Below are 12,413 nucleotides of genomic sequence, written 5' to 3' on the forward strand. Positions count from 1 at the left end.
CAAATTGGAAAGGAAGTAAAACTTTGACTATTTGCACATGATATACTACGTATAGAAAATCCTAGACTTCACAAAAAACTAGAACTGATAATTGAATTCAGTAAGATCGCAGGATATAAAACCAGCGTGCAGAATTGTGTTGCAATTCTGTATATTTTTAATGAAGCAGCAGGAAGAGAAATTAAGAAAACACTATTTACAGTTGAACCAGAAAGAGTAAAATACCTAGGAATAAACCTAAAGGAGGCGAAAGACCTGTGCTGGGAAAACTATAAAACACTAATGAAAGAAATTGAACATGACAGAAACAAATGGAAAGATATTCCATGCTTAAGGGTTGGTAGAACTAATATTAAGATGTCCATAGTACATAGAACAATCTACAGATTTAAGGCAATCGCTGTCAAAATACCAACATTTTTCACACAACTGGAACAAATCTTATAATTAGCATGGAACCAGAAAGACCTCAAATAGCCATGGCAATCTTGGAAAAGAATGACAGCTGGAGATATCACAATCTGATTTTAAGGTACAGTACAAAGCGAATCAAAACAGTGTGGTACTGGCACAAACGTAGACACATATAAATGGAATAAGATAGACCGTCCAGAAATAAACCCATGCTTATTCAATTTGTGACAAAGGAGGCAAGAATATACAATGGGGAAGTAATCTCCTCTCCCTTCAATGTAAATAGTTCTTCTAGATTTATTACCTGTCTGAAACTTTTATGGATCACCATTCAATAAGAGGATTTTTTTCCCCCTTTCTAAAAAGGTCTGGCTTTATTTTTCTGTAGGTTTTTTGTTTTACCCCATCAGATGGCATGTAAATTCCTTGAAGATAGGCACGTAAATCAAAGATCTTCATACAACTTGGTGTTTACTAAGTAACATTTACTGCCATCTCTTACATAGGGTTTTCAGTCTTGCTTCCACAGAATGCACCTTGGCTGAGCCTTAAGAAAATGGACCTTTGACTAGTTGTAGTCTAGATTTGTGCTATAAAGAGATAACAGATATTTTTCTCCTGATTTTTATTTTGAATGGGAGAATATAAAATTTAAGGATAAAGAGTAAGTTCTGTTTATAAAACGTCTTGTTAAAGTAAGTCAAGAGGAAGGTGTAGAAGACTGAAGATTGTATACTATCATTTATGTTAGATGGTGAAAAAGGAATAGACTAATATTTGCTTTTATAGCATTAAAACCTCTGGAAGAAAGGATGGTCTTAGCAAAAGATCCTAAAACAATAGGATGTCCTTATGCAAAATGAATTTTGACAAAGACTCTGCACCTTACACAAAAAATCAGTCAAAATGGATCACAAACCTTAAAATGCAAAACAGTAAAACTTCTAAATGAAAACATAGGGGAAAATCTACATGACCTTGGGTCTGGTGACGAGTTCTTTACAGTATCAAAAAAGAATTAAAAAAAATTGGTAAGTTGGATTTTACTAAAACAAAACATTGTGCTCTGCAAAAGACACTATTAAAAAAGACAAGTCATATCTGTTAGAAGATTTGTGTACAAAATATGCTAAGAACTTTTTAAAATTTTATTTGTCAAAAAAAAATTTTATTTGTCAGAGTACAAGCAGGGGGAGCGGCAGGCAGAGGGAGAAGCAGGCTCCCTGCTGAGCAAGGTGCCCCATGCGTGACTCCATCCCAGGATTCTGGGATCATGACCTGAGCCAAAGGCAGATGCTTAACTGAGCCAGCCAAGTGTCCCTATACTAAGAACTTATAAAAACTTAACAGTAAGTGAGCAAACAGCTCAATTTAAAAATGGGCAAAAAGTCTGAACAGGCACCTCACCAAAGAAGATCTATAAAGGACAAGTATATAAAAAGATGATCAAAGTCTTTCTCCCCCCCCCCCCCCATAGAATTACACATTGATTAGAATGGCTAAAATTAACCTGACCATACCAGTTGCTGGTGTGAATGTATAGCAACAGGAGCTGTCATTCTTTGATCATACCTTACAAAGCTCAACATAGTCTTACTACATAATCCAGCAATCACACTCTTAGGTTTTTACTCAGTTGTTTTTAAAAACTAATTTTCACATAAAAACCTGAATACAAAACTTACTAAGGTGCTTTATTTATAATCACTTAAAACAGGAGGAAACCAAAGTATCCTTCTAGTGAATGGATGATTTTTGGTAGGTCTGTACAATGGGATACTATTCAGTGCCATCCAAAGACATGAATGAATCTTAAATGCATATTACTGAATAAAGGAAAACAGTGTGAATAGGCTATATACTGTATGATTCCATTTATATGAAATTCTGGAAGAGGCAGAAATAGAAGGGTTGAGTGATTTTGAGGGGTTTGAGGTTCAAATAGGTGAAAAGCAGGATTTTTTTTTTTTTCAAGGAGTAGAACTATGGTGTGTGACACTCTCATGGTGGATATGGGACACTACACATTTGTCAAAACCCATAGGAATTTCTAGCACAAAGAGTGAACCTTAATGTATGCATATTGTAAAAAAAAAAAAAAAAGATTGTGGATGGAATGTGGAAAGTGACAGAACAGTCTAACTGTATTACAAATATGTGGAACAACCTCAGTGAAAAGGGGTTGGAGAAATTGCTGACCTGAGTAACTTCAGAAACAAGTGGAGTCAGACTAAAGGCAAAAGGAACTGTGCATAGATGCTTTGTTCTAGTTGATAGTTGTTTACACGAGGATACAGGTTAACAGTTCTAAAATCACTGTATATGTATGCTGGAAGTGAGTAATAGAGTGGATTAGTGGGATGTTATGGTTAAGTATTGGGGCAAAGGCTAGCATAATCCATATGGTAACAGATTAGAATATAAGGCATCAGTATAAACTTTACGTGTAGATACATATACACGTGTGTATATACACTGTGTGTGTGTGTATGCTGGTTATTATACCACATACATTTCTTAGCTCTTTCAGCTAAGAGGACCTAGAAGCAATGATACTCCAGTAGCAATGAACATACCAACTACCCAGATCTTGGTTTCTAATACCATTTTCTAATAACAACTGGGTTTCTTTGGAGAAATTGCTGATACTAGGACTGAGTCAGGAAACCTATAAGACAAGGCTTGAACATCTTGTACCATAATTAAAGGAAATGTTCCAGAGAAAACCATAACTCACAAATAATGGAAGTATGTCAAAGGGACAGAAGAGCCAACTGAAAAAAGCTTCCAGTGGTCAAACCTGGAACAGTTTGGGCAACAAAATAAACTGGTATTGGATGGTAACCCAAAGATTAAAACAACCCAGGAGTACATAGAGTTTTACATAAATGACTGAAGAAAGAAATGGGAGAAGAGACAAATCTTCCACGCAGTAGAACTCCAGATAATTTTGGTACTCCACCTTCAAGGAGGGTGGAGCACTCCTCACTGGGTAAGTGTGGACTGTATAGACTTGCTCCCAAAGAGGACAGTGTGGAGAGGGAAGAGTAACTTCAGAGAAGAAACCTGACAGACACTACCTAAACCAGGTAGATTAACACCAAGATTAAGATCAAAACTAGTAAATCATGTTTATAGTATGTATTTTTGATAGGTCATGAGAATTACACTTCCTTCCCCAAACCCACAACCCAAGTCTATACATGAGACAACAGCAGACAAATCATAATTGGGGGAAATTCTATAAAATTCCTCATTAGTAATTTTCAATTTTCAAGGTCCTAAATTCTGAATTGTCACTACTAAAAGGTGTCTAATGAGACCTGTCAACTGAATCTAATGTAGTCTCCTGGATGGGGTTGTGAAACAGAAGGATATTAGGTGAAAACTAAAGTAATCTGACTAAAGTATTGCCTTTGGATAATATTGTATCCATAGTGGTTCATTAATTGTGATAAAAGTACCATATAGATGTAAGAATATTAATAGGAAACCAGATAATGGAGTATATGAGAACTCCCTGTTCTTTCTTTGCAGTTTGAAACTCTAAAGATTAAAAAAAAAAAAAAAAAAACAACAAAAAAACTCCACAAAAACTTTGGAAGGATACACATGAAACTGATAAATAGTTGCCTCTGAGAGACATTGGGTATTTTTTTTTTTTTTTTTTTTACTAAGTACCTTAAAGATGAATTTTCTTTGAACCATGGAAGTAAAATATTCAAATTAAAAATTTAAACTTAAAACAGTAATAGTTAAAAGTGAAGACTTCATATTTTTTTGAGAACAATATTCCTTTAAGTCTTTAAGAAAACTTAGAAGTATAGAAAGTGCTATATACACATTGGCCAGAACTACAACTACTATTAGTTCCTTTTTCCTAGCTCTTGATATTTAGAAACCTCTTAACTTTGAGTTCCTGGAGACAAGGAGCTATACTTAGGCTTCAGGTGAGAGGTGTGATTCTAGCTCCTTGCCTTGGGCCTGTTTATTTAATACTTCGACTGCATTTGAAGGCCTCTGTAGTCAAAAACTAACCTTACATTCTTCCCTATGTGAACCAGCTCATTGGTTGCCTTTATCTTAGAATTTTTTCTTCATTTGGGAAAAGAAATTTCCTACCTTTCCAAGGTTCCATGTCTCTTTTCCTGACTCTTAGTATGTGGGAAAGGTAGAAGCCAGTCCCTACGTCAGTAAGAACAGAGTGGCTACTCCCATGCTTCTAAAGACTGCAATGGAACTGTTTTGAGTAGGCATAAAGAACCTTATTTTCACATTTCATTTAACAGTGAATGTTTTATTTTCAGTAACAGGCAATTTGTAATTACTGTCACGTTAATCTCTTGCTAGATGTTTGCTAAGAGGGTTGAGTACAGAGCTGAACAGTAAGTTTACAACTGCAAATAAGATCACCAGGCCAAGTCTTTTTTTTTTTTTTTTAATTATTTATTTATTTATTTCAGAGAGAGAGAGAATGAGAGATAGAAAGCACGAGAGGGAAGAGGGTCAGAGGGAGAAGCAGACTCCCCGCCAAGCAGGGAGCCCGATGTGGGACTCGATCCCGGGACTCCAGGATCATGACCTGAGCCGAAGGCAGTCGCTTAACCAACTGAGCCACCCAGGCGCCCCACCAGGCCAAGTCTAAACAAGGGAAAGGGGAAGGCAGAGAAACGCTTGCTGAGAAAGACAGGATGTGTGCACCCTTCCAGCAGCTGCACACCTCTGAGGCTCTTGATTTCCATGTATGCAGAAAGAGGCGAAATCATAATCATTAGTGGACACTAGGCATTTGGTAGGGAATTTGCAAACATGGTATCACTTTTTTTTTTTCTTCCTGAAAAGAAACCTGTCAAGTAGATGCTCTTTTGTAGTAGATGAAGAAAGTGAGGTTTAGGAAAATGGTGTGTCTTGTCTGTGTTGATGCAGGGGATTCCATGCCTGAGGCAAGGATTGAACATGTGTTGACCAGAACCTGAAGGCCCTTGTATAGTAGGCACATAATTTCTGTGGTTTCTACTATTCCATGTTGCTCTGAGTAGAGGCAATAGAATTTGGGAGCAATCGAAGTTTGTTCAGATAAAGTAGGTTTTTTCTTTTAACTTGGTCAAATAGCTCTATAGGCTGGAAGAGCATTGGGGGCTAGAAGCCATAGAGGTTAACTGATTTATAAAGGGACCACTGAGTGACCACTTCCAGTTCAGTAAGCATGACGTTTGAAGTTAACATACTGGGACCTGATACAAGAGAAATAATGGATTACTGAGGAAGATAATAGCATATTTCTTTGGTATTTCTTTAAATAGATTCTGAGAAGCATGCATTTTAAGAGATGGTGATTTATTGATATTGTGTTGCATTTTTTGGGTAGAATTCCATTTTTGATAGAAGAGAAAACATAGTCTGTGGGTCTGCAAGCAGAAAATTGGCACAATGATATTTGATCATCTGGCCAATGACCCTGGGCATTTAATAGGGACATCTCTAAATTGTAGTTTCAATTTTTAAAGGTATAAACCAGTATGGATGAAGTTAGCGTTCCAAAGTCTACCGATGTGTAACAAACTGTCTCTAAATTTACTATGTTTGTGGATTCCGTGGGTAAGGAATTTGGACAGACTCTAGAGGAATGGCTTGTCTCTATTCTACAATGTTAGTGGCTTCGTCTGGTAAGAGTGAACAGCTGGGGAAACCATCTGGAGGTGCTTATACTGGTGTTGGCTGGGATTCCAGTTGAGGCTTCCAACCAGAGCACTGATATGCAGCCTTCCCAGTGTGGTTTGGGCTTCCTTCTAGCATGGCAGCCTCAGGTAGTTAGACCTCTTCTACAGTGGGTCAGGGCTTTAGGCTCAAGTATTCTGACAAACAAGATAGAAACCACATGAGGCTTTATGACACAGCCTTGGAAGTGACCAAGCATTACTTCTGCCCCTAAAGTACTTACAAGCCCACCCAGATCAAGGGGAGGGGACATAGATCTAAACCTTCCAATCTGGAAGAATATCAAGATTACATTGAAGCACATGTGATATGGGAGAAAAAATTATTAGTGTTTTTGGAAAATACCATTTGCAAAACAATACTGGACCATGTAAGGTGGGTTGTCCTAAACAAGATGGGAGAGGATTATATTCATGTCCCCTCTTTCTATTTTTAGCTTAGCAATAGCTTTATCACCATGGATACTTTTTAGAGTATTAGATGAATTACAGAAATCTAGACATAAACCGGACCCTGAAGACTACTTAGTTCAGTGGTTTCAGACTATCTTTGGAAGTGTATCTCTTTTATCTAAATGAAATCTTAGGGGAAATTCCAAATTACACAACAGAGAGTGAAGCTTCTCTGGTGCCCAATCCCTTCCCTGTGCCTTAGACCCTAAAACTTTTCCAAGGAATGCCGGGGTGTTATGGATCAGATCTGATCATTAATGGATAGGAGAAACCGAAGTACAGAGGGGCAGGGATATTTTTGCCAAGAATTTCATGGTTTGATGCAGGTGTAAGGTTGGAATCAAGTCTTGGTATCCTTGGGCCAGTGTTCTTTGCAATATTACTTAAAATTATGCTATTGCCTTTTCTTTTTCCCAAAAAAATTACATAGTCCTTGAGACCCCTGACCTGAGGTTGGACACGGTATACCTCCCTGGTGTTTTTGGCAGCTTTTCTTTATTATCCCAGCAGTAGGCAAATGGCCAGAAGATGGAAGTGAGATTCTGTATGAACACCTACACCATTTAAAAAAAATGGTGATAACTTCCTCCTGGCAGGAGGAATGGGGCTTGTGCTTGAGTCTGCAGGGACATTCTTTGCCAGGATGGGGCATCTTGGGGACTAAGGCTGGGGGAGCTGAGTCTACCTGAATTCTCTTGCCCTCTGACCTTTATAGGGTCATACCATTGTACCTGGAGAGGAATATAATGTGGTGAGAAGAACATGAATCCTGGAACTAAGTAGACCTGGATTTGAATCTTAGGAGTTACATGACTTTGGTCAAGGCACTTTATCAAGTTGAGCCTCTGTTTTTACCTTAAAATGTGAATTTAATAACTACCATTTAAGATTTTGGCAAAATAAGAGGTGGTACTAGATGTAAAACTTCTTACATAGTAGAAAGTAATGGGGTGTTGCCATTGAGAGAATCCACTTTAGTGTCTATCAGACTAGGGTTCAAGTCCTAGTTTTGCCACTTACAGCTGTATGATCTTCAAATTTTAAATTTCTTTTGTCTAATAAGCTAAAAAATGGATCCCTTAATATAAGTTTTAGGGAAATGGACAAAAAGTCTAATAAAAATTGCTTGGCTGATCTTGATCTAACTATATTAACTGGAATTATTCCTGAATTATTAATATTGCATGAAATTCAGGAAGTCTTGTAAAACTTCATAGTAACTCTTTTCATCATACTCAGTGGTGGGCTTTGGAGAATTATTCATGCTGATGGTGGGATAGCGTCTCCCTAGCACTTGAGCAAGGGTGTAAGTTTAAAAAAAAACTAGCTGTATAAATACAGGGTAGGAAAGATCACCTTCATGACATTTTGTATGAAATGGTTTGCAGTGTTAGATAATGGGAAGGTCCTTGCAAGCATTAGGATACACTCATGGTTGTGCATAGTCCTGACAATGTCTGTGTTCCTGGTTGCAACACAAGGGGAAATGATTCATTTTACTACAGCTAGAGCATGGTGACCAGCATGCGGAAGGATCTAGAAAGAGTAAGGCAGAGAATCCATGTCCAGGAGGGCCTTTGTGGTCTAGGTGGTGTAGAGGGGTAGAAAGAAGATGCTGGGGATGTTCGATCTGAAAAGGAGAACTCTGTAGTGAATGTCTTTGCTGTTTTCAGTTATTTGCCAGGAGAACAGACTTCTCTGGGAGCCACAGTAGTTCCCTGGCTGAGGACTTGGTTGAGGCCCAGAGCCAAGGGGAGAAATGCTGCTTACAAGTCTGGCTGGTGATTTTTATCATTCATATAGTTGATCCCTCCCTAAAATCCACAGAAGACCTCTAAGCACTTGAGACCTGAAGAAAGCAGACTGGTCAGGTGCAGAGAGCTTACTAGACTCTCCTTTACATGATCACCTCCAGGGCCCCCCTCCTCCCTGGCAGCACACCAGGGCTCTTACTTGCTCATGGCATCAAACTGCTGCTTCCCTCACCGGAACCAGCTGTCCAGGAAGTAAAGCAACACCTGGGATACTCCCCTATAGTGCTGCTTAAACTTTAATGGGCACCTGAATCCTCTGGGGGTCATGCTAAAATGGAGATTCTGACTCATCTAGGTCTTGGTGCCCCCACAGTCAGAATTTCCACAGGTGGTGGTGGTGCTGGTGTGTGGACCATATTTTGAATAACAGGGCTCTACTGCAAATCCTGAGTCTCCCCTCCAGGCTCCAGCCAAGTGTCGTCAGGCCAAATGACCACCTCCAAGCTGCTTTGAGGACTGAGGCTCACACTTCTGTTAGCAGAGGGTTACTCTCTGGAAATACTGTCTTATTCCCCTCCCAGCACCCAGGAAACCATCTTACCCAGATGGAACTTAGCCATGCAGTGTCCTTGTTGTGTTTAGGACCTTTTCAGCAGTTACTTGATGTATATAAAACAAAACCCAAAACACCCCATTCTGACTTCATCTAAGTTTGGAATACAGCACTTCTTGAATATGTGCACGATGCTGTCAGAAACTTTCCCCTAAGACACGAGTATCTATTTTGCCTAACAGGGCAGATTTCTTCTCTTGGAGCTATAGGTTTGAGACTACCCCGAGGTAATAACTTGCTACAGTAATCTTTACAAGGTATGCGTGTAATGAGCTCTTGCTCAATGAAGCCATAACCCCAGGAACAATGATTGAACCTGGTTAAATAGCTCTGCCTGTCCCCCCTCCACGTTTTAAATTCTGTCAGGTGATCAACAGGAGCATTTCTAATTGTCTTTCACATCCTGTTTAAGGTCCTGTCCCTTCTCACAACAGTAGCTTATTGGTCAAAATGAAGTAATTGAGAGATTTCTCATGATCTTGGTGAGGTCTCTTACCCAAAATCATGCTGCTTTTTTAAATTCAGAAACTGTGTGGTCTTGGGTAAGGTACTTAAAATCCCTAATCACAAGTGAACTCTGTAAAACAGGGATAAAAATATCTAATTTGAAAAATTAGATGACATTTATGAAAGCAGTGAGTCCATTCCTAGCACATGACATGACCGCTTCCTTTGTCTTGCATTTGTTTCTGACTTTTTTGTATGAGGGCCACGTTTTATTTCCTTTTCTGCTAGTCTCAGAGTGTCTTGAGAACAAGATCTGTATTTTAAATCCTTTTTTTAGCCCTTTACTATGTGTTCAGTAACAAAACGTTGACTAAATGAATGACCAGATAATCTCTAAGGTCTTCCTGACCTTTTAAATTCTCAGATTTTGATTCTTTCTATGTTCTAGCTGCTTAGAAGCAATTTGGAGAATTCCCTTAAAATGAATGTCTTCCATGTTAAGGGATTTTTCTTTTTTGCAGTCTTATAAAATATGTAGTATATTATTACTAATAAGTGTGTACCTGAGCCCGGGAGCTGGCTGCAATAGTATAAGTAACCTCCTTGGTTTATGACCTTGGGCCTGATTCTGTCTAGTGTGATGTACGTAGGTCAGAGTCTGATCTTCCCCAGCACTGCTCTTTTGGGAGGATTCCTGTGAAAGATAAGCAAGAAATATGCATTTGTTCTTTGTCACATGACTTGGGAGTCCTGCATAATAGAGGGTGAGTTTCATGATCTTTTCATTTCAGTGCTCATAGAAGATAACTTGTGTTTTAGATTAAATTACGGTCTGGTCAGTGGGGTTAGGCCAACTCAGCTGATTAGAAGAGAAACAGTAGGTCCTTTCAAATCTAGGGATGGAACCTGGTTTCTTACATAGGCAGGTCATTTTTGAGTTGTCTGTACGAATGAATTGCTGGGAGACAGTGCTAGTTGAGGCCATCCTTACTAGTTGGTCATTGTGCCTCTGAGATTGACAGCAAGCTGGTAGAAAACACATGGGCTGGCAAATTTAGACCTGAGTTTAAATTACGGCTCGGGTAGATTAATTCCAGAATCTGTTTTTTAACATTTAAAAAGAGATAGTATCAGCCTTCTAGGTTTGTAGGGCTGATAAGTTAGATGAATGCTTAGTGAAATGCCTGGCAGTGAGAATAGGCCTGATTTAATGACACCAATGATGCATTTCAGAGGCTTAGACTAAATGGTCTGCCACTGAAAGTATCAGTCCTGGTGTGGGCCTGAGGAGTGTCCCAAACTTCTGCATTTTATGGCAAAAGTGCAAACTGCAGTGATGGTGCTGAGTTTTTCATGGATCTGGAAAATGCCCCAACAATCTGGGGGAAAGAAAAGACTCAATTGCATGTCTCATGACATGATAATTTGAAATACTGGTCCATATATGAGTAGCTTCAACCATTCCTCTCCTCCTTCTCTAAGAATTGTTGTCCACTTAAAGGTTTTTGTCCAGGGGGAATGTGTTTAGTAAAGCAATCTTACCTAAATTTATTTCAGTCCCTGATAATCCAACATCATTTCTGTTGTCCTTTAATTCTTGAAAAAGTAAATATGGCAGTAATAAAGATAAGCATCATTAAGTCCATTCTACACGAATAGGCTTTTTTAGACAATAGAGGGTTCTGAACTGTACTTCTAGGTATTGGAAGAGACCCTGCACCATGCTTTGGTAAGCTTGTGGCTCTCTTCACAGTGGATCAATCGGTACCCATTTCAGAAGCTCAAGGTGTCACGGTGAGGTTCTCCAACAGGTGAATTGGATTCCATGCAGTACAGTTGATTTTTGGTTAGGAGATCTTTATGTCATGTGTAGCTAATTGCAGATTCTGAGAAAGGTGGTAGAGAAGTAGTGAGGATTGATGACTGGGACGTCCAGAAGTAAAATCAAGTTTTTGTTCCTTTACATGCAGCTATTTTGAACTGGAGAGCAGTGGTCTGAGGGATGAGATCCGATACCACTATATGCATAATGGGAAGCCCAGGACCGAGGCGCTTCCATACCGGCTGGCAGATGGACAGTGGCACAAGGTCGCATTGTCCCTTAGTGCCTCTCATCTCCTGCTCCACGTCGACTGCAACAGGTAGGTCTGTGCTTCTGTTCTTCTGCAATTCTGTCCTTGAAATCGAGTAGTGGGAAGGGGGAAAAATATCAACCCCCTCCAGGCCTTGCTGGGAAATAAAATCCAAGGGGCCCTAATTGTAATTTAACTTACCAAATGGGCCATTAGATGTGCTGAAATGACCAACCATAATATGCTAAGAAAACAGTTCATTAAGATGAAACAGTATCCTGTGATTAGGAACAAATGTACAAAAGGTTGATTACAGATTGGGGAATTTTAAGTGTACCTCCGTGGACTTCAGCACCAGCTGAAATTCCATGGAGCTGTGATCACAGTTAACTATGATATATTGTTGTTGAGTTCGTTTGACTTGAAAGCGAATGAGCCCATCTACCTTAGAATGAAGCTGAGAAGCCCGTGCCACTGAAGCAACTAATTATCTTTCACTTCATGAAGCACAGCCTTGCTTATATATCTTTTCCAAATGGAGGCTTCTTAAAGATGCTGTGCTTTGAATCTTTGCGAATTGACCCCATCCATTCTCTGCAAAGGAATGAGCCTTTCAGTTTGCCAGTGGTTGGCAAGACCGTTTGTGAGACCTGGGGGGATTTCATCGGGCATCATGAATTAGGGTGGAAAGGAGATCTCATCCTGCATGTAGGACACTGGAGTCAGGTTTACTCTGAGCTGAAAAAAGACTCGTAGTCTCCATTGGATCATTTGTGGCTGGACAACTGGCTAATGGTGGTTGAAGGGAAGGTTTTGATCTCTCTAGAATCCACTGAAAATCCTTGTGGAGAGTGATCTCACAAAGTTTTTGGCATTGCTAGCAGTGCCTATCAATCTTTGGTTCTTGTTAATGGTACTGTCAAAGTTAAAATGACTGTTCAGA

General features: G+C 39.3%; 1 protein-coding gene across 3 annotated transcripts in view; it reads left to right on the plus strand.

Annotated features, from left to right (window-relative positions):
- The window catches only part of NELL1 (neural EGFL like 1), an 821,645-nt gene that overhangs the window by 106,808 nt on the left and 702,424 nt on the right, over positions 1-12,413 (plus strand). For all 3 annotated transcript variants that reach the window (XM_027581185.2, XM_027581188.2, XM_027581186.2), the window contains exon 4: positions 11,369-11,539. In XM_027581185.2, the coding sequence (XP_027436986.1) occupies positions 11,369-11,539 (171 nt within the window). The remainder of the gene's footprint in view (positions 1-11,368; positions 11,540-12,413) is intronic.

Source organism: Zalophus californianus, chromosome 11, assembly GCF_009762305.2.
Source record: "Zalophus californianus isolate mZalCal1 chromosome 11, mZalCal1.pri.v2, whole genome shotgun sequence".
Classification (NCBI taxonomy): Eukaryota; Metazoa; Chordata; class Mammalia; order Carnivora; family Otariidae; genus Zalophus; species Zalophus californianus.